Below are 27313 nucleotides of genomic sequence, written 5' to 3' on the forward strand. Positions count from 1 at the left end.
AGGAGCAGAATTGCTGGATTATAGGGGATGCATACTTAATTTGACTGAAGAGTGTAGAATTGTTCTCTAGTATAGGGAATAGAATAGGGAAGAAATGAATCTGTACTCTTAACTAACAGTGCATGATATTTCTTTTATCTTTGCCAGCACTTAACAATATGCAACTTTCTTTGGCCAATCTATAAATGTACGTACTGTCCTTCTTTGTCTGTTAAAGACGTTTTTTGGTCTTGAATTGCATTTTATCAGATTGCTTCTCCAGCTTCTTTTAGCTTATTTTTTCTTAGTACATTTTTCTATCCTTTTATTTTTTCCAAATTTTTTTAATCTTATAGATAACAAATTGTTGGGTTTTGGAACAGATGGATTGAGAACTAAAATAAGCACGGTATAGTATATTTAAGGAAATAAAGAATTGAAATGGTATTTGTTGTCTGGTTCTATCTGTCTCTTATTATAGTTGTATGTATCTTCAGTTGATTATTTTGGTTCATTAGCTGCTTTTTCCTGAGGTTTTCAGCTCCTGTGTTTGGTTTTCAGCTACTATTTTGGGGAAATAATTAAAGTCCAGGTTGAAATCTGTGTACATTTGTAGGGGAAGAATGAGCCCCAGGCACCATAAAATCAGTGTCGGTCATTCCTGTGCTGCACCGTACAACAACACTGGCCAGGGTTTTACTTTGAAACTCATGGGAAAAAGTAGTGGAAGGAGGCCTTAGATTATAATCTATCTTCCCTGGGGATCTGGAGGAGGAAAGGAAGAAAGTCTTGGAAGAGTGAATGCCGAGGGTAAACTAATCACCTTGCACCCGTTTTCCTCAGTGCCTTACAGTAGCAAGGCTTTTTTTTTTTTAACATCTTTATTGGAGTATAATTGCTTTACAATGGTGTGTTAGTTTCTGCTGTATAACAAAGTGAATCAGCTATATGTATACATATATCCCTATATCCTCTCCCTCTTGTGTCTCCCTCCCACCCTCCCTCTCCCACCCCTCTAGGTGGTCACAAAGCACCGAGCTCATCCCCCTGTAGTAGCAAGGCTTTTGCACTGTCCTGACTTTATACTGCAAAGTGTGATTAGACTGTTGATTTATTTGGAGAAAGGGACAGGCAGTCATTATTCCAAAGCATAAACGGGGGAGAACTAAGGACAAAATGTAAAAACTTCTCACCACCCTGTTCTTTCACCACCCTCCCCGCGGGCAGTCTTTATTTTGTTTTACTTTTATCAAAGTAATATGTGTATATAGTTGTGGGTTTTTTTGGGGTTTTGGGGGGTTGTTTTTTTTGGTAACTTTGTACCCTTTGAACATCAACTTCCTCATTTCCCCTCCCCCCCATTCCCTGGCAACCACCATTCTGTTCTCTGTTTCTGTGAGTTTGACTATACCTCATATAAGTGGAATCATGCAATATTTGTCCTTCTGTAACTGACTGACTTCACTTAGCACAGTGCCATCCATGTTATTGCAAATGGTGGGGTTTCCTTCTTTTTTAAGGATGAATTATATCCTGTTGTACGTATATATACCACATTTCCTTTTGTCTGTTAGTCTGTTGATGGACATTTGAATTCTTGGGATATTTTGGCTATTGTGAATAATGTGTACATAGTTATTAAAAAATACTTATAGATTTATGATGTTAAATAGAAGTACCCTGTTTTACCTATTCCCTCCTGTCATTCCTCTTTTCAGTCTTCTTTTCTGATAACAGTTTTACCTCCAGATTTCTAAATGGTATGCTGATATGTAAATGATTTTTCAATTTTTAACATTTTCTTTTGAATTGCTGTAATGGAACCTAACAATTTAGTCATCTTATACAAGTAATCTAGAGATAATTTAAAGTATATGGGAGGATGTGTGTAGGTTAATGCAAATACTGTGCTATTTTATATAAGGGACTTGGAGCATCCTCAGATTTTGGTATCCATGGGGGTCCTGAAACCATGGATACCGAGGGTCGACTATATATGTAAGTATTATGTTGACTCCGTCCCCAGCTGTACAGTGTGATTATATTTCCTTTCTTGGAAAATCTTTTATTTTTCCTGGAGTTAATAGTTGTCTTGTTTTCCCGTTTTCCTTGGTTTCCTTTGTCACTCTCATTTATGATTCTAAATTCTCTAATAGAATTGTAAAACCCCTTTGAATACTGTTTTCCATATGGTCAAATAGATTATTCTTGATTTTGTTTTAGGTCTTTTATCATTTATTATACTTACCTTACTTTGGAGGCTTCTCTTGAAACTCCAGTCCTTTAGTTCTGGGAAATTTTATTAAATTCTTTAATTCTCTTTCTGACATTTTCTTTTCTCTCTTTCTGGAACTCCTATTACTTAGATGATGAGTTAGATTGATTCTCTAATTTTCATGTTCTCTTGTATTTTCTACATTTTTGTCTTTTTGTTCTACTCAATAATTTTCTCAACTTTTATATTCACAATCTTTTGAAATGTGTTTTAAAATTTTTGGTCATTTTGGGCTTCCCTGGTGGCACAGTGGTTGAGAGTCCACCTGCCGATGCAGGGGACACAGGTTCGTGCCCCGATCAGGGAGGATCCCACATGCTGCGGAGCAGCTGGGCCCGTGAGCCATGGCCACTGAGCCTGCGCGTCTGGAGCCTGTGCTCCGCAACGGGAGAGGCGACGACAGTGAGAGGCCCATGTACTGAGAAAAAAAAAAAAATTTTTGGTCATTTAAAAAACTTTATTACTGAAAATGTAAACATAAACAAAAGTGGGGAGAGAATCTTAAAATGAACTATGATCTACCTATCACCCAGTTTAGTGATTAACATTTTGCCAATGTTTCATCTCTCTAGTTTCTGAGAGCAGGTTTAGACATCATGCTATTTTACCCATAAATAATTCAAGATGCTTCTCTTACTATGGTTATCTTATTATTAACTGGAAGGCTTTCTTTTTCCACGTTTACCCTTTTCATAACTTAATGTTACTGTTTTGTGAAACAGAAATTACCAGAAGATATTAATTATAGTGTTGGTTTTCATTCTTTTCATTTGTCTCTGTCTGTGTGCTTTTTACTTTTTTTTTCTTCTAATTTTGCCTCTCATTCTGGAGGTTTTCCTAAAATTTCTAGTTTTCTTTAGCCCTTGATTTATATTTAAGAGTGAATCACTAAGAAGCTGCAAGTGGGAAACTGTGTGAGTGCACATGTTGATTAGTGGCTCTCAACGAGTTTAGATTAGGGCATCAATCTTTTTATGGGAAACCCACGAGTATCAGTATCTATAGGCCTTTTCTCCTGAGTGAGTAGTTTCTCTGGATAGGAATCTTCTAATGTTCCACCTGAGAGAGAAAAGACTGGTGTCTGGATTGGTACATGAATGGGACAAGCCTGTGGTTTTAGCATTTAGTTACAGAATTTTATTTAATCTCCTTGTTTTTCAATAAATCTTACTTCTGCTCTCAGCTAGTGGTTCTCTTGTTTAACCTTCCCAGAGTACAAACCTTCTGCCATATAGGGGTAGTCACCTGACTGAAGAGCCAGAGGAAGAGATTTATGTGTTTAACTGCTTATAACTTTATACACCTTTTATCTTTTTATTTTCAGCCCCGTCTCACACCTTGACTTACTTTAAAAAATATTTATTTATGGCTGTGTTGGGTCTTCGTTTCTATGCAAGGGCTTTCTCTAGTTGTGGCAAGCGGGGGCCACTCTTCATCAAGGTGCGCGGGCCTCTCACTATCATGGCCTGTCTTGTTGCGGAGCAGAAGCTCCAGACGCGCAGGCTCAGTAATTGTGGCTTACGGGCCCAGTTGCTCCGCGGCATGTGGGATCTTCCCAGACCAGGGCTCAGAACCCGTGTCCCCTGCATTGGCAGGCAGATTCTCAACCACTGCGCCACCAGGGAAGCCCACACCTTGACTTTCAAACTGTTTCGATCCTAAGCCTTTTCAGGTTTATCTATACACAAGAGCTTGCTTCAACCCCTCATTCTCTCCCCCCATCCTGTTAGGTTTCAGCCTTCTACCAGTCTGCTAAATTCATCTTTTTTCATATTGCAATATTCTCCCAATATCTGGTCCACTGTCCTCTTCTATTTTCTTTATCCTTTTGATTTTATATATATCTTTATTCTTCTTATGGTCTTTTTGTTAGGGTTTCAGAAGAGAGTAGAAGTGAATACTTAAGTTTCTTCTTTTGTGTTCAAACCACAATTAGTATTGACTTTTAAATAATTTTAGGTTAGAAAGTGTTATTTCCTGTACTTGAAAGTCATATTAGGTATTATTTAATTTATAAGGCAGTATTTAGTCTTGTGTATGTGCGTGTGTGAGGGAAATAACTCAGCTAGCTGATTAGACTGGTGAGATTGTTAACCTTTTATGATTTAACTATGCAAAAAATTGACTAATTGTTGAAAGGCATGCAAGCTGTTTTGCTTATAGTAGTATACAGTGACTTAAGAATTTTTTGTCTTTCAGAGTTCCTTAATAAGGGCTAAATCCTTAGAGGGGTAGCTTTTTCCATATTTTTACATATAAGTTAGGAAGTCTTGGGTCATATTCTGTTTTATACTATTCTGAGGCTAAGACACTAACTTTTTTAGGCATTAATACTGCTCATTTAGAATTTTTTTTTTTTTTGGAACTCATGGAATAATCGCATATAGTAAAAGCTAACCTATTTATTCATTGCAGATAAAATACTTATGCACTTTCACATATCTACCTGTAGTACGTTACTGAGTGATGTAAATAACAGTTTTGATGTAGTATCCTGATGTATCTTCAGAATCCTCTCAGGAAGGCTAAGTTAGATTTAGAAAGATGGCTTTCCATTATTGTGAGGTAGTGCTCTTTATTCTCTTATAAAATGTCTTCTTACTGTTATATTCTAATCAGAGATTAAAGAAAATATGAAGACAGTTACCAGAGGAACAGGTGAAGGCAATAATTATACTTCGTTAAGCTTAGGTTTTTGGAAATTGATGATCTATAATAATACGGTATAAATGTTAAATTTCTAATTATAATTATTACTAAACTGTTGTATTCCACTCCAGGACTATGCCATGTAATAGTCTATTTTCTTTACGTTTCAGTTTATAGAAGAGTTCATTTTAATGCCTTTTAAAAATACACTATGAGTTATGGTTCCTGTATTTGGGAGCAGAAATGCAAATACTTTGAAAACCATTTAGCCTTTATAAATTCTTACTTTGAAAATGTTCATTATCTCATCAGTATATGTAATTGCTACTATAGTGTCGCTTTGTGTATTTTATCTCTTGGTAGATTAATACCTGCCCTAAGCTGACACACTTGGATCCTCATGAAAACAGCTGAACTAGGAAGGACAATTTATATTTAAATTTGTTTAGGCTCATTGCCCAAGTTTAGTTTAGAATTCCTGCCCTACCTTGACAGTTTTAGACCCTTGAGAATATCCCTGTTTTAACACGGAAGGTCATCATAAAATCTTAAGACTGGGATGGTCTTGTAGATACTGTTTTTCTTTTTATGTCTTTATTTTGGAAAACTTATTAGAACTAGGATTTTTCCCCCTATGTTTTTTTGTGACATAGAAGACCTTATTTAAGCTTTTTTTTGTTTTACAGAATGATTTTTGTATTCAATAAAACAAATTTGATTATTTAAAAATAAATTTAATGTTTAGCATATAATCCTTGTGGGTGTTCAAGCTATTTTATTTTAATATAATCGCATTTTAGGAATGCACATTTTCCAAGTAATTTTGCCAAAGGAAATTCTCTTAATTGGGAATAACACTTTCATGACATGCCAAATATTGATACATAAGCCTCTTTTTCTCCTGACATCTTAGCCTTTGGTATAAGTTTGTATTTTATTGCCTCTGATTCCTAATGGCTTTTCCCTAACATTTTTCTATCATTAGTTAGGTCTCAAACAGCAAGTACCATTTTGAGAGAGTGAGGATGCAACGTCTTGTTATGTTGGCATGGCATAATATTCCATAGCACTCTTTGGCTAAGTAAAAACATTGCTGCCAATACCTTTTCTAAATGAGTTCTTGTATGTCACATGTGTTCATTGTTGAATTCATATGTATTTGATATCAGAATTTTCACAGATCCGTGGTTGTATAACATCAGATACCCATTTTTTACTTGTTTGTCATGTCTGACACCTACTTTTTTTCTTTCTGGGGGTGGTGTGGTAAAAGAGAATATGAGTTAACTCAGTGTTAAGTTTTAACAAGCTATTCTTCAGTAATTAGATAATGCAAGATGAGATCTAGCTTCCTCTGCAATTTTAGTGAGGATCTATTTTCTGTACTTGAGAAATTTTTGATTTTGAAAAAAGGTGACAAGTAGTTATATTAAGCTTTATTATTATTTGACAGAGTAAAATATGGTTTAGTGAAGAAAGGGGTTTTAAATCTTTTCGTTCTGTTGTTTCTTCTCCAGATGATTGTCACTGGAGGTATCGTTTGTTGATCTGCTTTCATCTTTGGTAATAAAATGTTATTGCTTGTCATTTGATATGAGAAACAGAGCCAAGAGTTAGCGATTTGTTCCTTTTTCTCTTTTGCCATTGCCACTATCAAAATCTAGACTTTCCCCCCTTCATATCTGGTGAGTTAATTTAAACCCCTTCAGCTGTCATGCATACCCTTATCAAATACCTCCTTGCTCATTATGCCAGTCTCCTACTGGAGAAACTGTAGTGTCTTTCCCTGGTGTTTAGTTAGGTAGGAATGCAGAAGATAGTATATATAGGCAGAATACTATTAGATTCCTTTTCTTCTTTTGATAAACTTGATGCTTCGCGTATTTCTCTCTGCTTGGCTGAATTATATGCTGTATAGTCTGATTTCCCACTGGTATATACAAAAAAATTCACAAATACTTATATTTGTAAAAGTTGCCAACTCATTTTGCATATATAGGAGTGGTTTTCTATCTAAATTTCTCAGAGTCCTGGAGAGTCCATGAAAAGGCTGCTAAGTAGTAGAATGTATTTCTCTGTTTTGGGCTTGTTTGCATCCTTTACCTGTTTTACTATAGACAGGTTTGTCTTTATGCTTTGATTTAGAAGCATTCTTTATGTAAATATATTAACCTTTTGTCAGAAGTTATATACATCTTTCCTAGTTTGTGGTTTTGCCTTTAACCATATTTATGGTGTATTTTGCTGTGTCATTGTTTAATTTTCATGTTATAAAATTCATCAATCATTTCCTTTAGGGTTTTTTTTTTTTTTTGTGGTACGCGGGCCTCTCACTGTTGTGGCCTCTCCCGTTGCAGAGCACAGGCTCCGGACGCGCAGGCTCAGCGGCCATGGCTCACGGGCCTAGCTGCTCCACGGCATGTGGGATCTTCCTGGACCGGGGCACGAACTCGTGTCCCCTGCATCGGCAGGCAGACTCTCAACCACTGTGCCACCAGGGAAGCCCCTCCTTTAGGGTTTTTAACCTTTGCTGTCATGCCTAAAGAAAGTGCATGATGGAATTAATAAAGTTTTTCATGAAAAATGTAGAGAGAAAATAATTCATCTTTTTTTTTTTGGCTGTGCTTTATGGCTTGCGGGATTTATGTTCCCCTGACCAGGGATCGAACTCGGGCTCCGGCAGTGAGAGTGCTGAGTTCTAACCACTGAACCACCAGGGAATTCCCTATAATTGATCTTTATTTTTTATCTTACTGTACCATTTTACAATTGCTTATGCATAATCATTTTTAACTTGTCTTAGGTACACTCTCCCAGTATAGCATCAAAACTGGTTAGTAATTTTATCTGCCATTGTTCCACATATGTGAACATATGAGGTGCTAAAGATGCCTTGTTAATAAAGGCAGAAGAGGCTGAGGAAAAATTCCTTAGCACTAGAATGCCTTTTCTTGTGACTGAAAGCATACTAGCTTTTTTTTTAAAAAAAAATAAAATATGTATTTATTTATTTAGGCTGCGCCTGGTCTTAGTTGCGGCATGTGGGCTTCTTAGTTGTGGCATGCAGACTTATTAGTTGTGGCATGTGGACTCTTTACTTGCAGCATGCATGCAGTATCTAGTTCCCCGACCAGGGAGCGAACCCAGGCCCTCTGCATTGAGAGCATGGAGACTACCCACTGGACCACCAGGGAAGTGTCCCACTTTTTAGCTTTGAGCTCATATGTTCAGAAGATCAGGAATCCAGGATGTCTTACCCTGGCTGCCAACGGTCTCATCATTCTTAGGTTATCCATAACAAATCATTCATGGATTACCTGTAACACAGTTATGTAGTAGTAGGAACTCTGTGAGAGGCCAAAATGCTACATAATTGTTAATAGCAATTAACTATATTTTTCAAAAGTTGTTGTCAAATTAATATATGTAAATGGTTTGAAGAGTCTGATAATCCTACGAGATTTATAATCACTTGCACTGTCCTCTTCCTACCCCTGAACACTTCTCCCCAAAGACAACTACTTTGAAACTTTTCAACCTTGTGTTCTGGTATTTGCCCCCATATTTCTAAATGTTTCCATTGCTGTTTCTAGATTTATTTTTTATTTTGTTATTAACTATTGAATTTTTACTATGGAAGATAAGGATTTTGTGCATTATGATAACACCCTAGCCCACAAACTCATTGGCCCTCCCATCCTTCCAGTTTAGTCATAATTTTGGTTTAGATTTATTTTCAGTGTTGTAATATGAAATAGTCCCAGTTGAATCATGTCATATACCATAATTACTTTTTCTTTTACATATGGTGTTTTGTTTTCTGGTGGAGTTGATTGACCTCCCCACCTCCTATTTACTTAGTTTTCTAATGTATTTATCAGTAAATACATTAGTATTTAGTAAATGAACTCTGCCAGAAGTGTAAGTCTCTCCTCAAAATGTTCAAATATACAAGGTTATTGTATTTTAACTCTAATGAAAATATTACATTTTAATTTTATCAGATTATATGAAGGCAGAAAAGTATATATGTCATAAGTATGTAGCTTAATGAATTTTCATAAACTGGGTCATCCATGTAGCCAGTACCCAGATCAAGAAAAAAAATATTACCAGGGCTTCCCTGGTGGCGCAGTGGTTGAGAGTCCGCCTGCCGATGCAGGGGACATGGGTTCCTGCCCCGGTCCGGGAAGATCCCACATGCCGCGGAGCAGCTGGGCCCGTGAGCCATGGCCGCTGATCCTGCGCGTCCGGAGCCTGTGCTCCGCAATGGGAGAGGCCACAGCAATGAGAGGCCCACGTACCGCAAAAAAAAAAAAAAAAAAAAAAATATATATATATATATTACCAGCACTCCAAGAGCCCTTTTTTGTGCTTCCTTACAGAACTGTCCTCCCACTACCTGGAATAATCCTAATTTCTAAAAGCATAAATTAGTCTTGCCTGTTCTTGAATTTTATTATGAATAGATTTATACAGTATCAGTCTATTTTGTGTCTGGCTTCTTTCTCTCAAAGTTACATTTCTGTGATTTAACCAAATCATTATTGTGTAGTTGTAGATCACTCCTTCTCATTGCTATATAGTATTCTATTACATGACTATTTCACTTTACCCATTCTCCTGTTGATGGCCACTTGGGTAGTTTCAGATTTTTGTCTATATGAATATTCCTACTATGAACCTTCCAGTGCATGTATTTTGGTAAAAATATATATCTTTCTGTTGGGTATATATATTTAGGAATGGAATTTCTGAGTCATAGGGTATACATATGAACAGCTGTAGTAGATACCAACAGTTTTCTAAAGTGGTTTATATTCCCACAAGGACTGTGTGAGAGTTATTGTTTTTCTGCATCATTGCCTTGCCAGTCTGTTTCATTTTAAGTATTGTGTTTTACATTTGCACTTCTCTAATGACTAATGGAGTTGAATATCTATCTTTATTTTTTATTTTACTCTTGGCATTTGGATATTCTCTTTTATGGTGTGCCTGTTTAAGTCTTTTGCCCATTTTTATTCTTTTGTCTTTTTCTTATTAATTTGCAGGAGTTCTTCATATACTCTGGGTACAGATCATTTGTTGGATATATGTATTATGAATTATCTTCTTCTACTTGTGCTTGTTCCCTGTCTTAATGATGTCTTTTTGTTTTTTTTTTTTTGTTTGTTTGTTTGTTTGTGGTATGCGGGCCTCTCACTGTTGTGGCCTCTCCCATTGCGGAGCACAGGCTCCGAACATGCGCAGGCTCAGAGGCCATGGCTCATGTGGGATCTTCCCGGACTGGGGCACGAACCCGTGTCCCCTGCATTGGCAGGCGGACTCTCAACCACTGCGCCACCAGGGAAGCCCAATGATGTCTTTTGATGAACCAGAAGTTCTTAGTTTTAATGGAGTCAGATTTATCAATGTTTTCTTTTGTGGTTAGTGCCTTTTGTGTCTTATTTAAGAACATTTGTCTTCTGCAGTGTCATGAAGATATTCTCTGTGTGTGTGTGTGTGTGTGTGTGATAAAATATATCGAAGTGTACAGTTCAGTGGAATTGTAAGTACATTCATGTTGTTGTGTAACCATCACCACCATCCTTCTCCAGAACTTCTGACATCTTTTCAAACTGAACCATTAAATAATAACTCTTTACCCCCTGCCCCTCTTCCAGCTCTATGTCCTTTTATGACTGGCTTAACTTAGCATAATACCTTCCAGGGTTCTCCATGTTCGTAGCATGTGTCAGAATTTCCTTCCTTTTAGAGGCTAAATATTCCATCCATTCTGTGTATATATCACATTTTGTTTATCCATTTTTCCATTGGTGGATTCCTGGGTTGCTTTCACCATTTGCTGTTATGAATAAGCTGCTATGACTATAGGTGTGCAAATATCTGTTGGAGACTCTGCTTTTGATTCTTTTGGGTGTATACCTAGAAGTGGAATTGCTGAATCATATGGTAATTCTATTTTTAATTTTTTAAGGAACCACCCTATTGTTTTCCATAGTGGCTGCACCATTTTACATTCCTACCAGCACTGCATGAAAAGTGTTTCCAGTTTCTCCACATCCTCACCAACATTTATTTTGTTTTGATTTGTTAATAGTCATCCTAATGGCTGTAAAGTGGTATCTCATTGTGGTTTTGTGGTTTAGTCATTATGTTTCCTTAATGACTGTTGCTGTTGAGCATCTTTTCGTGTGCTTATTGGCCATTTGTAAATTTTCTTTGGAGAAATGTCTACTTGTCTTTTGTCTGATTTTTAATCCTGTTGTTGTTGAGTTGTATGTAGTTCACTATATATATTTTGGATATTAATCCCTCATCAGATATATGATTTGCAGATATTTTCTCCTGTGGGTTGCCTTTTCACTCTGTTGATAGTGTCATTTGATGAAACATTTATTTATTTATTTATTTTTATTTGGCTGCGTTGGGTCTTAGTTGTGGCATGTGGGATCTTTGTTATGGCATGTGGGATCTTTCATGGCGCACAGGCTTTTCTCTAGTTGTGACGCGCAGGCTCAGTAGTTGCGGTGTGCGGGCTTAGTTGCCCTGTGGCATGTGGGATCTTATTTCCCCAACCAGGGATAGAACCCATGTCCCCTGTATTGGAAGGTGGGTTCTTAACCACTGGACCACCAGGAAAGTCCCTTGATAGTGTCATTTGATACATAAACATTTTTAATTTTGATATAGGCCAATTTACATTTTTTTCTTTTGTTGCTGTGCTTTTGATGTCATGTCCTAGAAATCATTGCCAAACTGAGTGTCATGAAGCTCTTCCCATTTTCTTCTAAGAGTTTTATAAATTTACGTGTTATATTTAGGTCTATGGTCCATTTTGAGTTAATATTCATATATGGTGTAAGGTAAGGGTCCAATTTCATTCTTTTCCATATAGATACCCAGTTTTTCTATCATTTGTTGAAAAGATTGTACCTTCCCCATTGAATGGTCTTGGCACCCTTGTAAAAAATTATTCGATCATATAAGTGAGAGTTTATTTTTGGGCTTTCTATTGTGTTCCATCAATGTATATGTCTTTATGCAAGTATCGCATTGTCTTGATTACTGTAGCTTTATATTAAGTTTTGATATCAGGAAGTATGAGACCTCCAAACTTTGTTCTTCTTTTGCAACATTGTTTTAGCTGTTTGGAGTCCCTTGAGGTTCCATATGAATTTTAGGATGACTTTTTCTATTTCTGCAAAAATCATAATTGGGATTTTGATAAGGATTGCATCGAATCTGTAGATCGCTTTCGGTAGTATTGACAGCTTAACAGTATTAAGTCTTCCAACCCCATGAACATGGGTTGTCTTTCCATTTGTTTGTGTCACCTTTAATTTCTTTCAACAGTGTTTTGTAGTTGTCAGTGTATAAGTCTTTCACTTTTGGTTAACGTAATGCCTAAGTATTTTATTCTCTTTTTTTATATAAATACTTTATTACAAAAATACATGTGAGAGGGGCTTCCCTGGTGGCGCAGTGGTTGAGAGTCTGCCTGCCGATGCAGGGGACACGGGTTCGTGCCCCGGTCTGGGAGGATCCCACATGCCGCGGAGTGGCTGGGCCCGTGAGCCATGGCCGCTGAGCCCGCGCGTCCAGAGCCTGTGCTCCGCAACGGGAGAGGCTACAACAGTGAGAGGCCCGCGTACCGCAAAAAACAAACAAACAGACAAACAAAAAACAACATGTGAGAATAGAGCATCGTACAGCATACATTTTATTTCTTCCTTTTATTTATTTATTTTTTTGGCTGTGCTGTGGGGCATGCGAGATCTTAATTCCCCAAACAGGGATTGAACCCGTGCCCCCTTACAGTGGAAGCGCAGAGCCCTAACTAATGGACCGCCAGGGAATTCCCTATACCTAAATATTTTATTCTTGCTGATATTATTGTAAACAGAATTATTTGCTTAATTTCCTCTTTGAATTCATTGCTATTGTATACTTTTTTTTTTTTTTTTTTGTGGTACGTGGGCCTCTCACTGTTGTGGCCTCTCCCATCGCGGAGCACAGGCTCCGGACGCGCAGGCTCAGCGGCCATGGCTTACGGGCCCAGCTGCTCCGCGGCATGTGGGATCTTCCCGGACCGGGGCACGAACTCATGTCCCCTGCATCGGCAGGCGGACTCTCAACCACTGCGCCACCAGGGAAGCCCTGTAATACTTTTTTTTTTGCATGTGATTTTTACATCTTGCAATATTGCTAAATTTGTTTATTAGTTGTAACGGTTTTTGTTTTGTGTGGAATCTTCAGGGTTTTCTATTTATAAGATCATGTCTGCAAACATAATTTTTTCTAATTTGGAAATTTGGGTGCCTTTTATTTCTTTTTTCTTCTCTAATTGCTCTGGTTAGGAATTCCAGCGTGAAGATATTCTTTTATGTTTTCATTTAGAAACCTTTATAGTTCTAGTTTTGCAGTTAGATCTGTGATCTATCTGTAAATGATGTGAGACAAGGGTCAAGGTTAATTTTTCTTTGTGGATATCCAGTTGCTGTAGTACCATTTATTGAAAACACTATCCTGTCACCCACTGAACTGTAGTGTTGTTTTCATTGTAAACTAGGTGACTCTATATATATCTGTTTTTGGATCCTCTTTTCTGTACCATTTGTCTGTTTGTCTAGCCTTGTACCAATAACAGTCAGTAACTATAGCGTATGGTACGTCTTGTAACCTAGTAGTGTATCTTGGGAACAAAAAGGCTTTACTTTCTAAGCTGAAAGAAACATTTTTATATTATTCTGTTAAAAAAATAGAGGACTATGAGTATTTATTAATACTGAGAGTTACTTCTCCTTAATTGTCAGAAGTTTACTTTTAAGAGTCCAGGGGACTTCCCTGGTGGTCCAGTGGTTAGGACTCCGTGCTTCCACTGCAGGGGACACCGATTTGAACCCTGGTCAGGGAACTAGGATCCCACATGCCCCGTGGTGCAGCCAAAAAAAAAGAGTCCAGTAGGAGCATCAGGGATTTCCTGTTATTTATATTTCATCTTAACTTTAGAATAATTATATTAAGTATTATAGTAATTCTAAATTAACTTTTTATATTGAGATTTGTAATCCATAAAGACATAATTTCTTGACTTTAAAGCCTGTGGCACATATTATAGCATCACTAGGTATAGCTATTCAGTATATTAATTACATATTGTTAATGAACTATTTGAGTTTGTACTGGTGGTTGGCAGACTTTTGAAACTTGCAGCAAGTTAATAAGAAAACATGTTTTGATTGCTTTTGCTGTCATGTTGGAAACATATCCAATAGCAGATGTGAGCTGATGACATAGCAGAAAAACTCAGCAGTGGGAGTATCCTCATTTCACACTATCTTCAGGCACTAATCCAAATGCAACAGCAACTCTACATTTGTTGTCAGCTGACCTATTACCAAATATAGTTGTGTTTAGGACTGGGAAGCTTTTTCTTAACTTACTCATATTAATAATCAGGTAGCAGGAATAATTAGAATATATTTCTCTATTCATATTTGTTTTTTGTTATGTTATAGCTGAAATTCCATATGAAAATACTTAGTGGGATAACAAAATTACTTTAATGTTGCACACTGGGTTAGCAAAATTTTGTCCTAAGCTGATGTATACTTCATTTCCATATATTAATGTTATCTAAATTAGTTTTTGGTGTTATGCATTTTAGTGTTTCTTTTTCTTTGCCCAGAAGTTGTTGGTTTTTGTAAAGTATTCTTTAAAGAAACAGGGAAAAGTTATAATGAGAGCACATTAAGTTAAAAAGAAGATGAGAGGAGCTAAGGAGTATAAGAAAGAATGGACAGAAAAGCTAGAGCATGAGGAGACAGTGGAATTGGTGAAGCCCAGTAAATACATGGTTAGACAAAATGATAAACATTGCGGAGATGCTTCTTGGTAGTCAGCAATATGGACTGGAAGATAATCTGTTCCTAAGTTAAAAGTCATCTGCAATTTGTGGCTGTACATGCATCTCACCTTTTAATTTTACAACTGAGTGATGAAATGAAATGATGCATATGAAGCATTTAACCCAGTGCCTGCCATTTAGTACATACTTTGTTTTATTTATTTATTTATTTATTTATTTATTTATTTATGGCTGCATTGTGTCTTCGTTGCTGTGCGTGGGCTTCCTCTAGTTGTGGAGAGCGGGGGCTACTCTTTGTTGCGGTACGCGGGCTTCTCATTGCTGCGGCTTCTCTTTGTTGCCCAACACGGCCTCTAGGCGCGAGGGCTTCAGTAGTTGTGGCTTGTGGGCTCAGTAGTTGTGGCTCGCGGGTTCAGTAGTTGTGGCTCGCAGGCTCTAGAGTGCAGGCTCAGTAGCGGCACACGGGCTTAGTTGCTCCATGGCAGGTGGGATTTTCCCGGACCAGGGCTCAAACCCATGTCCCCTGCATTGGCAGGTGGATTCTTAGCCACTGTGCCACCAGGGAAGTCCCAGTATCATTGGTTTTCAACAGTGATATGTTGAATGATTGAATAAATGAAAACATTAACATAAATGCTCAGTGTGTGAATAACTAACCATAGATGTCTGGTGAGTTCAGTGATTTCATTAAGGGTACACTTAGGAGTAACCTGAGCATTTTAGAGAAAGCATATGTGGTAATGGTACAGAAAATATTTTGGAGATACTTCTTAGGCGTTTGCAGGTTAGTCAAGAAAGATATAAGGAGCTGCCTTAAAAAAGAGTCAGAGTCTAAATTACTTGTTAAACAATTTGTATGTTTTAAGGTGTGACTTTTCAGATTTATTTCCCATATTTCTTGGTACAGTCATATATGAAATTTAAAACTGTACTTCATGAATAAATTTGTAAAAGGTGTAAAAGACCACTCTTCAGTACTTAAACCAAAAATCACAAAGCTGAGTTTATTGCTTACTTAAGAGAGTTTTGCTGGTCAAATCACAGTCTCTACACATAGAGCAGACTGCTGATCTTATTATAGGGTTTTTGAGAAGTGTGAAGTTTAAGGATTGGTGGATTTTTCACAGTCTTTGTGGGGTTGGCATCAGCTGTGGAAGCATGGGTACTTGGCTGAGACCATTACTGATTGGTTGGTATTCAGAAGTGTGTTCATTGGCAGGAGTGTGTTCCCAGTTGGCTGGCTTTCAGAAACAAGGGACCGTTACTGATAGGTTGGCTTGCCAAAACATACTCACCAAAAAAGTTGTTTAAATGGGTTTAAAGTTGGTTCTTGTTCCATGCCTACAGAACTGTCAGGTATTGTTTAAGCAATTTAAAACTGATTCTGATTATATATAGAATGGATAAAAACAAGGTCCTACTGTATGTATAGCACAGGGAACTATATTCAGTGTCCTGTGATAAACCATAATGGAAAAGAATATAAAAAAAGAATGTATGTGTATATACATATATGTAACTGAATCACTTTCTTGTACAGCAGAAATTAACAAAACATTATAAATCAACTATACTTCATTTTAAAAAACTCATTCTGGTGGCTCTTTGTTACTGTGGCAACAGAACAATCTATCTTTTGCTACTAGCATATGAACTCCTTTTTACTCTTGGAGATCAAGGATTGTCCAGTTCTTCACCACTGTTGTTGATTCTTCTTGAAGATGAGGTTTGATCTTTTTCTCCTTGAAAGTAAAATCTGATTTTCTTTTCAAGTGTCTATAAGCATCTTTACCCCTTTATCCAAAGGAAGAGTCATTTCCCCCAACATTTGAATCTTTCTCTTACTTATTTGAAATGTTGCCTTTATTGTTTTCTGAATAACTTATTCTATATCATTGATCTGTGTGTAGTCTCCTCCTTTAATAGTATCTCTGTAGGATGTTTTTCTATCTGCTAGTGTGAACCCCTCCCTGTTACTGGTTTTTATCAAAAACAGTATTATTTTCAAGTATTTTCTCTTTCACATGAACTTTATTATCACCTTGCCAAGTTCCATCATGTTCACGTGGTTAATAGTGGCATCTGGGCTTCCCTGGTGGCGCAGTGGTTGAGAGTCCACCTGCCGATGCAGGGGACACGGGTTTGTGCCCCGGTCCGGGAGGATCCCACATGCCGCGGAGCGGCTGGGCCCGTGAGCCATGGCCGCTGAGCCTGCGTGTCCGGAGCCTGTGCTCCGCAACGGGAGAGGCCACAACAGTGAGATGCCCGCGTACCGCAAAAAAAATAATGGCATCTATTGCTATCATAATGGTATGATTATGCTAGTTATGCAAAGCACTGTAATGCTTTAAAAAAATAATTGTATATTAGTCATCTCATTTCTTAAGCTTTTTGTATGTTTGAAATTTTCCATAATATGAAATTAGAAATAGGAGTACAGTAAACTCTTTGTGTACCCATCACTCAGCATCCATGATTAACTCATAGCAAATATGTTTAATCTATACCTTATCTACTCCTCTTCACATTATTTTGTAACTGGTTTCAGACAACATATCATTTCACTTGTGAATATTTCAGAATGTATTTCTAAAATATAAGGGCCTCCTTTAAAAAAGTAACCACAATGCTATTATTACAGCTGAAAAAGTTAATTCCTTAATATCCAGTCAGTGTTCACATTTCCCTTGTTCCTTGTTATAAACTTATAAATAAGTTTATAGTTTGTTCAAATCACATCCTAAGATTTACTAGGATTGGAAATGGATAAGAGCAAGTTTTATACTTAATTAAACTTAAAAAATTTTCACCGATATGATTATGGGTGAACATAAATATGATATAATATGTTTAAATTATTAATAAGATTCTGAAAAAAAGTAATAGTGGTAAAACTGAATAATCTCAGGGAAGCACTGTAGCAGAATATTCCCCTTGATTTTAACTTCAGCTAAATTCTTTAGGATTGTAAATTCCATTGAAGGAGTTCTTATAACAATTTTAAGTAGCCTTACAGGGGTACACCACCCAATGTTACCTTTTTCAGTTGTAACATAAGCATAATTTAGGCATGATACATCTTTTTTTTTTTCCCCCAGCTGCGCCACGTGGCTTAACTCCCCGACCAGGGATTGAACCTGGGCCACGGCAGTGAAAGCGCTGAGTCCTAACCATTGGACCGCCAGGGAACTCCCAGGCATGATACTTTTAAAAATCAAAAATAGTTTTTGACTTTATTCTGGAGATGCTACTTTTAAAAATTTTGTGGCGATAAGTAGGGTTCAAGGTACAGAGATACAGATAAAAGCTCAAAATATTATTAGATGCTTACAGAAAATATAGAAACCCAATTAACAATAGTAAGTAATTAATGTTTATTAATTATATTTAAGTAAAAAGTAATTAAGATTTGTAAAGCTCTTAGAAAACTGGTTCCGTAAGATTCAAGTTCTTAGGTTGGGAAGAATCTCTCTAGTTGTCTTTTCTAAAGCTGGTAGTGTTATAATCAAAAGGCAGGTAAGTAAAAGCAATAAAACAAAGCGAAAATGAGCAGTCTATAAAAGACGCTTTTTATTAAAGAAGGTTTTCTGACATAACCTCTGCCAGTTTAATTTGCAGTTTTTAAACAAAACTCTTACATATCTTTTATTATATGTTAAACACTGTTCTAATGCATCTTACACAAGCATTGACTCATTTAATTCTCATACCAAGCTGTTTAATAAGTACTATAAGCCTTATTTTACTGATGAGGAAACTGGAGACACAAATAACTTCAAAAAACAGCTAATGAATGGCAGAGCCAGGATTCAAACCCAGGCAGTCTAGCTTCTTGAGTGGATGTTCTTTTTTTTTTTTTTTTTTTTTTTTTCCTGCGGTATGCGGGCCTCTCGCTGTTGTGGCCTCTCCCGTTGCGGAGCACAGGCTCCGGACGCGCCGGCTCAGCGGCCACGGCTCACGGGCCCAGCTGCTCCGCGGCATGTGGGATCCTCCCAGACCGGGGCACGAACCCGTGTCCCCTGCATCGGCAGGCGGACTCTCAACCACTGCGCCACCAGGGAAGCCCGAGTGGATGTTCTTTTACTACTCTTTCATATTGGTGCATGTTCTTTATAAATTTTCGTGCAACCATTCCTAGTTACTCTGTAAAGATTTCTTTTAATATAGTTAGTAGTCTAGGAGGACGTTTTTGGGGACCTAAAGATTTGACTAACAATACTAAATTTTATTGATTATTTTTAGAAAGGATAATCTAATTTCCCATAGAAATATGTTAAAGGAGGTTACATTTTCAACGATCAGAGTTCCAATTTTGTATGGAAATTTTTACAATCCTGTTTTATTCAGATATGCATTATATAACTATGTCATTATTACTGAAGCTTTCTAAAGTATATGCATATTCTGGAGATGAGGCTGATTAAATGAAAAAGATAGGAAACCACTCCTAACTTCTGTCTTTTATCCCATTCAATCCATCTTTTACAGTGCTGTCATAGAGTCATTTATTCTAAAATAGACATCTTGCCTTTGATTTTCATTTCTTTTTTTAAAAAATTTATTTATTTATTTATGGTTGTGTAGGGTCTTCATTGCTGTGCGCGGGTTTTCTGCAGTCGTGGCAAGCAGGGACTACTCTTTCGGTTCACGCGCTTCTCATTGCGGTGGCTTCTCTTGTTGCGGAGCATGGACTCTAGGCGCACGGGCTCAGTAGTTGTGACCTACGGGCTTAGTTGCTCTGCGGCATGTGGGATCTTCCTGGACCAGGGCTTGAACCTGTGTCCCCTGAATTGGCAGGCGGATTCTTAACCACTGCGCCACCAGGGAAGTCCCTGATTTTCTGACTTTATGTAGTTTCCCACTAAAACACCTAAACAAGGCTTCAGCCTACCTTCATCCAGTCTTCTATCTCCTGTAGTTACCACCAGGCATCCCACTAGCCATACCTGACCACTCCACATTCTTTGCACCTGGTGCCTTGCTATTTCCTTTGCTTTTATCCACCCAGGGACCTACTCAGACAACACCTAACCATGGTACCAATACTTTGTAGGCTTTCAAAGTGTACAATTCAGTGGTTTTTTATTCACCAGGTCATACAGCCATCACCACCATCTAACTCCAGTTTATTTCATCACCTCCAAAAGAAACCTCATATCTATTAGCAGTCATGCTCAGTTCTCCCCTACCACCCCTAATGTCCTTTTATTATTCCTGTATACAATTCAGAATACTGATTGCATTTAGTTGTGATGTCTCCTTAGTTTCCTTCAATATTTGATGGTTTCCCCATCTTTCTTTGTTTTTCATGACCTTCATAGTTTTGAAAAGAAGTGGTTGGGTATTGTGTAGAATGTCCCTCCATTTGGGTTTGTCTGATGTTTGTCTCATGATCAGACTGGGTTATGGGTTTTGGGGTAAGAGCACCACAGAGATGAGCTGCGTTTCTCAGCACATCTTATGAGGGAGGTCATGATTTCAGCGACTTAACACCACTGATGTTAACCTTGATCACTTGGTTAAGGTGTTGTCTGCCAGCTTTCTCTATTATAAAGTTAGTATGTCTTCCTTTCCATATTCTTAGGAAGTGAGTCATTCAGCCCTGCCCACACTTGTGGGGAGGGGAATTAAACTCCACCTCCTTAATGGGATATATCTACATATATTATCTGGAGGAAGATAATATATGCTGTGAGGAAGATTTGTCCCTTCCCCAGTATTTTTTCATTCAATAATTTATACCAAAATGCACTCATTTATATTTATTTTATACCTTGGGTTATCATCCAGTACTATGAATTGCTTTACTTTTGGCCAGCAGGGGCTCTTTCAGGTTGGCTCCTATGGCTTTTTGTTGTTGTTTGTTTTTTTTTGTTTGTTTTTGACATGCCTCCATATTTTTTCTTTAGCATTTCCTTACTTTCAGGCACTATAAGATGCTCCATGCTCATCTTGTATTTTCCTTGCCCCACATGTAGAATCAAGTATTTCTCCAAAGAGCCTTGTTTCTTTTTATTAGAAAATGGTATTTTGAAACCAAGATCTGAGGAACTGAGTATTCTTGTTGCTATTGGGGTGTGACTGCTTTTGGACTCCAGTTTTTTGTTTGCTTTAATTTTTATTTATTTTTAAAGATTTATTTATTATTTATTTTTGGCTGCATCGGGTCTTAGTTGCAGCATGTGGGCTCTTCGTTGCGGTGCACAGGCTGCTCTCTAGTTGTGGCATGCAGGTTTTCTCTTCTCTAGTTGTGGCGCTTGGGCTTCTCTAGTTGTGGTGTGTGGGTTTTCTCTTCTCTAGTTGTGTGCAGGCTCCAGGGCACGTGGGCTCTGTAGTTTGCGGCGCACAGGCTCTCTAGTTGAGGCGCATGAGCTCAGTAGTTGTGGTTCACGGGCTTAGTTGCCCTGGGGCATATGGGATCTTAGTTCCCTGACCAGGGATGGAACCCGCGTCCCCTGCGTTGTAAGCATTGTAAAGCGGATTGTTTACCACTGGACCACCAGGGAAGTCCGGTACTTCATTCCTTTTAACTGCCACATAATATTCTAGTGTATGGATATATACCACCTTTTGTTCATTTCCTCAGGTGATGGACATTTGGGGTGATTCTACATTTTGTCTGTTATGCTGCTGTGAACATTTCTGTACAAGTTCTCATGTGGATGTAATGTTTTCATTTCTCTTGGACATATACCTGGTAGTGGACTTGCGTGGTACATGGTTAACTATGTTTATTCTTTCAAGGAAATGCTAGACTGTTTTTCAAAGTGGCTATACCATTTTGATCCCTTCCAGCCATGTATAAAGCATTCTAATTTCATGACATCCTGGCCAAACATTTTGTTTGTTTGTTTAATTAATTAATTAATTTACTTTTGGCTCCGTTGGGTCTTCGTTGCTGCGCTCAGGCTGTCTCTAGTTGAGGCAAGCGGGGGCTACTCTTTGTTGCAGTGTGCGGGCTTCTCACTGCTGTGGCTTCTCTTGTTGCAGAGCAAGGGCTCTAGGTGTGTGGGCTTCAGTAGTTGTGGCTTGTGGGCTCTAGAGTGCAGGCTCAGTAGTTGTGGCACACGGGCTTAGTTGCTCCGTGGCATGTGGGATCTTCCCGGAGCAGGGCTCGAACCCGTGTCCCCTGCATTGGCAGGCAGATTCTTAACCACTGCGCCAGCAGGGAAGCCCTGGGCTCATTTGTAAATTGAGTTATTTCTCTTTATTACTGAGTTATAAGCATTCTTTACGTATTCTGGGTACATGTCCCTTATCAGATAAATGATTTGCAAGTATTTTCTCCCATCCTGTGGGTTGTCTTTTCATTTTCGTTATGGTGTCTTTTATTCCTTCAGGTATTCCTATTACATGTATCTTACACTTCTTGTAGTTGTCCCACACTCCTTGGATATTCTGTTCTGTTTTTCCCCCCCAGTCTTTGTTCTCTTTGCTTTTCTGCTTTCGAGGATTCTATTGATAATATCCTCTAGTGCAGAGGTTTTTTCCCTCAGCTGTGTCAGTCTTACTCAGCCCATCAAAGGCATTCTTCAGTGTTTTTATCTCTAGCATTTGTCTTTGGTTCTTTCTTAAGATTTCCATCTCTCTGCTTACATTGCCTATCTCTTTTTGCATGCTGTTTACTTTGTCCACTATTAATTATCCTTCAATATTTGATGTCCACTATTAATTATTAATCATTGTTGTTTTAAATTCCCAGTCTAATAATTCCAACATCTTTCCCATGTCTGGTTGTGATAATTGCTCTCTCTTCATTTGTGATTTTTCCTTTAGGTATGCCTTATCATTTTTTCACGTTAGTTAGCTGTGATGTACTGGGTAAAAGGAACTGCTATAAATGCCTTAGTAATATGGTGGTGAAGTGTGAGGGGAAGAGTTCTGTTCTCCTATGATTAGTTTTCAGTCTTTTTAATGAGGCTTTGACTCTGGACTGTGAACTTTTCAAGAGTTTCTGTTTTTCCTCACCCCCTATGTGGGATATTAGGGCTGGAGTATTTTCCGTAAGATGTTATGGAGAAACCCTAACGAACTTTCGGCTAGCCCAATATTTCTCTTTCCCTAGGTCAGTTAGGCTCTGACAGTATCCTAGCAAGTTAGGCTGTAACTGGTTTCTCCTGAAGGCAGGCCTTGTTAAATACAGAGTCCTTTGGTGTATTTCAAAGGATTTGACTCCATTCTTGTGCATGTGAATATCCAGTTGTCTCAGCACAATTTATTGAAAAGGCCTTTCCCCCCATTGAATTGGCCTTATATTAGTACCAAACTGTCTTGATCACTATAGATTTGTAGTGTTTTGAAACTGGAAAGTGTGAGTTGTCTAACTTTGTTTTTATTTTTCAAGATGGTTTTGGCTATTCTGGGTCCCATGAGTACCAGCTTTTCCATTTCTGTAAAGAAGGCAATAGGGGTTTCCATACAGTGATGCTGAATCTGTAGATAAGCTTGAGGAGGATTACCATCTTAACAGTATTGAGTCTTGCAATCTATGAACATATAATATCATGGATATTTAACATTTATTTAAGTGTTTAATTTCTTTTAAAAATGTTTTGTACTTTTCAGAGTGTAAGTTTTGTATTTCTTTCATTATACTTATTCCTAAGTATTTTATTCTTTTTGATGCTATTATACAGGTTTTTGTTTTGTTTTGTTTTGTTTTTTGCGGTACGCGGGCCTCTCACTGTTGTGGCCTCTCCCGTTGCGGAGCACAGGCTCCGGACGTGCAGGCTCAGCGGCCATGGCTCATGGGCCCAGCCGCTCCGCGGCATGTGGGATCTTCCCGGACCGGGGCACAAACCCGTGTCCCCTGCATCGGCAGGCGGACTCTCAACCACTGCGCCACCAGGGAAGCCCCTTGATGCTATTATAAATGGAATTTTCTTAATTTCATTTTCAGTTTGTTCAGTGCTGCAGTGTAGAAATATAATTGTTGCTGGTATATTGATCTTTTATCTTTCAATTCTGCTGAATTTGTTATTCTAATATATTTAGTGGGTTCCTTTTGAAAATCTATATACAGGATTATCTAATTTGCAAATAGAAATAACTTTGCTTCTTACTTTCCAACCAAGATGCGTTTTATTTCATTTCCTTGCCAGCTGGCCTGACTATCATCTCCAGTATAGTGTTGAATAGAAGTAGTGAGAGTGGACATCCCTGTCTTATTTCTGAAATTACTTCACCACTAAGTATAATGTTAGTTATAGTTTTGTTTACTACATTCCCTTTTTCAAGTTGAGGAGTTTACCTTGTATTCCTAGTTTGTTGGATGTTTTCAGTCATGAAGGGGTATTGAATTTTTGAGTTATTTCTTAGTGGTTACCCTCGGGATTACAATCAACATCATATAACTGTATCTAAGTTCAGTTAATAACCATCTTAATTTCAGTGGTGTACAGAATCTTTGCTCTTATGTAACTCTGATCCCTCCCCTTTACTTTGTTTTTTATTGGTAAACAAATTCCTTCTTTGTGTATTTTTTGCCTTTCAATAGATTTATAATTATTATACTATGTAATTATCTTTTAAATTAGGAGGAAAAAAGTTATAAACAAAAAGTACATTTATTGTTTCTTTCATATTTATCCTATACTTATCCTATGTTTTGATTTGTGCTCTTCCTTCATGTTGTTTCATGTACTGGCTAGTGTCCTTTCATTTCAGCCTGAAGGACTCCTTTAGTGTTTCTTTTTGTTTTTTTTTTAAATTTATTTATTTTTGGCTGGGTTGGGTCTTTGTTGTTGCACACGGGCTTTCTCTAATTGCGGTGACCAGGGGCTACTCTTCATTGAGGTGCATGGGCTTCTCATCGCGGTGGCTTCTCGTTGCAGAGCACGGGCTCTAGGTGTGTGGGCTTCAGTAGTTGTGGCATGCAGGTTCAGTGGTTGTGGCTCGCTGGCTCTAGAGCACAGGCTTAGTAGCTGTGGCGCATGGGCTTAGTTGCTCTGCAGCATGTGAGATCTTCCTGGACCAGGGCTCGAACCTGTGTCCCCTGCATCGGCAGGCGGATTCCCAAACATTTCCCGCGCCACTGGGGAAGTCCTGAAGACAGAATTTTTGAGGTTACTGACTCTGCCATTTTCACTGCTGTCCTTAGCTTATTTATTCTTACCTTGTTCTTTCATTCCCTTCTTCACTCCCTTTTACTAGTACTGTTAGATGAGAATTTGTCTGGATTTTTTCATATGTGAAATGTGGGACACTGCCAAGGACATTCACTGTAGCAGTATTTACAATAGCAATAGAGTGAAAAACAACCCAGCTGTTCCAAAATAAGGAAGTAGTTTTTTTTCTTTTAATGGTTCATCTATATATCTGTATGATGGAACATTATGCACATACTAACAATCATATATACAAAGGAAAATGTTTATGATATGATACAGATTGAAAAAACAGTATAAAATAAAATATATTCAAGTTTTCGAAAATAAGTTTTGAAAACTTGAAATACATTCAAGTTTTTGAAAATAAGTTGTGTAAAGAGATAAGCATATATTAGCATCAAAAACTCTTGGAGGAGCCATATCAAAATGGTAGCATTTGTTACTTCTGGTTGGTAAACGGTGTTAAGTAAAACAAATTATCTTTGTTCTGTATTATGTACCATAAGGTTGTATTAATTATTTTTTGTTATTAAAATAAAATATACCCATTAATGTGACACACATATTAAACTGTTTTTCATTCGTGTGTTCAATTATATAACTGTTGAACTTTGGCAATTTAACATTAATTTTTATAAATATTTAAAGAGATAGTTAGAACACATGCTAATAATAACCCTAGCATTGGGGCTAACAAAATATATATGAGCTATTTTAATCTCCATAGTCTACTGTGTAGAAAGGAGTTTTGTTGCGCTGGAGTATATCAGGGTGAATTGTTAGTTAGATGAATAACCTGTAATCTTACTAGCATTTCATTCTTTTTCTTTTCAGGCGCATATTAAATTTCCTATTGACTACCCATATTCACCACCTACCTTCAGATTCTTGACCAAAATGTGGCACCCCAACATTTATGAGGTAAGAGATGTCTATCATGAATTTCTCTGAAGATTTATTTAAGATAATATCCTTTAAAATAGCCTCCATAGCTCAGTATGCTGTGGTAGTTATGCTGTAGCCACAGAGAAGTATTCATGGTTTCCCATTTTTGGTTAGCAGTCTGTAGTTGAATTGCTCAAAAATTGGGGTTTTTTAATACCAGTGTATATTATGGTTAATTTAAGGTTGAGGCTTTAAACCTTTGCTGCTCATTGCTAAGATTATAATTCATATTTGTTAACATTTGCATTTTTTTAATTTAGTAGATAAAGTCATACAAATTTATTTGTGTACCTATCCTCTAGCTTCACAGCAAGGGTTTGTTTGTTGCTTTGATCAGAGATTCAGCTTTGGGACAGGAGGGGGTGGGAATTTATCCTACTATATTTGTACTGTTGTCCTTTAAGGAGTTGCTGCATACCAGTTGAGAGCCTCTTTTGGAATAAATCCAAGGTTAGGTTCTTCTACTAGACAAGTCCACATGCCTGGGAAAATAATTTGTAGCTTTTTTTATGAAATGTACTTAGCTTTGTGCTAATTTATAAGGATGCTGGAACAATGCATTATGTTTCTCAGGATATATGTCAAGGCCCACTAAAATATCCTTTGAGTCTACTCCTTTACTATTCTGTAATCTTTTTCATTGCAGTAGTGCTGTGAAGTTGTAGCTGAGGCCCAGGCATTAAAATTGTTTTTTAAAATTTGCAGCCTTAGTCATAGTTCTTTTTTTGGTCAGGTGGTTATTGGCAAGCACCTTTCCTCCAGAAACAGAGCTACAGAGCCTTTAAAATGCTTATAGGCAAGGGATGGAGAACTTACTCTATAGTCCTGAATTTGGATCTCAGTCTATAAATGAGCACACTGGGGTAGCTTTATTATTTTTCACAACCTGCTTTTTCTGTCAGTCATTTTCTTCATTTTTCTTTCCTTCTTAAAACAGGATAAACTAGTGCTCAAAAGGTGATGCATAGTAACATTTCCAGAAATAGGTTCCCAGAATATTGTTTTCTTTAGTATCTTTAGTATTTGACATAATCATAGTACAAATAAACAACAATGAATATGTTGTACTATTCTATATAACAAAGTTATCCTGTTGTAGGGAGAGACTATAGAAATAATTCACTGTTCATAAGTTCAAACTGGGTTTAATACACATAGAAATATTTTTCTGTCCCTGTCCATTTATCAAAAATTCTTGCCTTCAGAACTATGTGGTATAAAAGCAACTATACTCCAATAAAAATTAATTTAAAAAATTTAAAAGGAACGTGAATTCAAGAAGAAAAACCCAACTATGTGGTATGTATAGATTTTTTAGATAGCAAAAGAGAAGTGAGAAGGCTCAAGCTTTTTTTGTCTTGCTACTGAGAACTAATTCACCTTAGAGCCATATATTCGCCTGTTTCCATCTCAGTTATCTAATTCTCAAACCCTTCTCAACAAAGAAGCAAAAAGGAAAAACAAAAAACAGAATAAAGGATTCAA

The 27313-nt window shown here is 37.5% G+C and overlaps 1 protein-coding gene across 1 annotated transcript in view; it reads left to right on the plus strand.

The window, feature by feature from the left end:
• UBE2R2 (ubiquitin conjugating enzyme E2 R2) overlaps positions 1 to 27313 on the plus strand; it is a 94770-nt gene that overhangs the window by 41531 nt on the left and 25926 nt on the right. Inside the window, exon 2 of the mRNA XM_030832710.3 lies at positions 25718 to 25804. Within this exon, the coding sequence (XP_030688570.1) occupies positions 25718 to 25804 (87 nt within the window). The remainder of the gene's footprint in view (positions 1 to 25717; positions 25805 to 27313) is intronic.

Source organism: Globicephala melas, chromosome 6, assembly GCF_963455315.2.
Source record: "Globicephala melas chromosome 6, mGloMel1.2, whole genome shotgun sequence".
In the NCBI taxonomy this organism is placed as follows: domain Eukaryota; kingdom Metazoa; phylum Chordata; class Mammalia; order Artiodactyla; family Delphinidae; genus Globicephala; species Globicephala melas.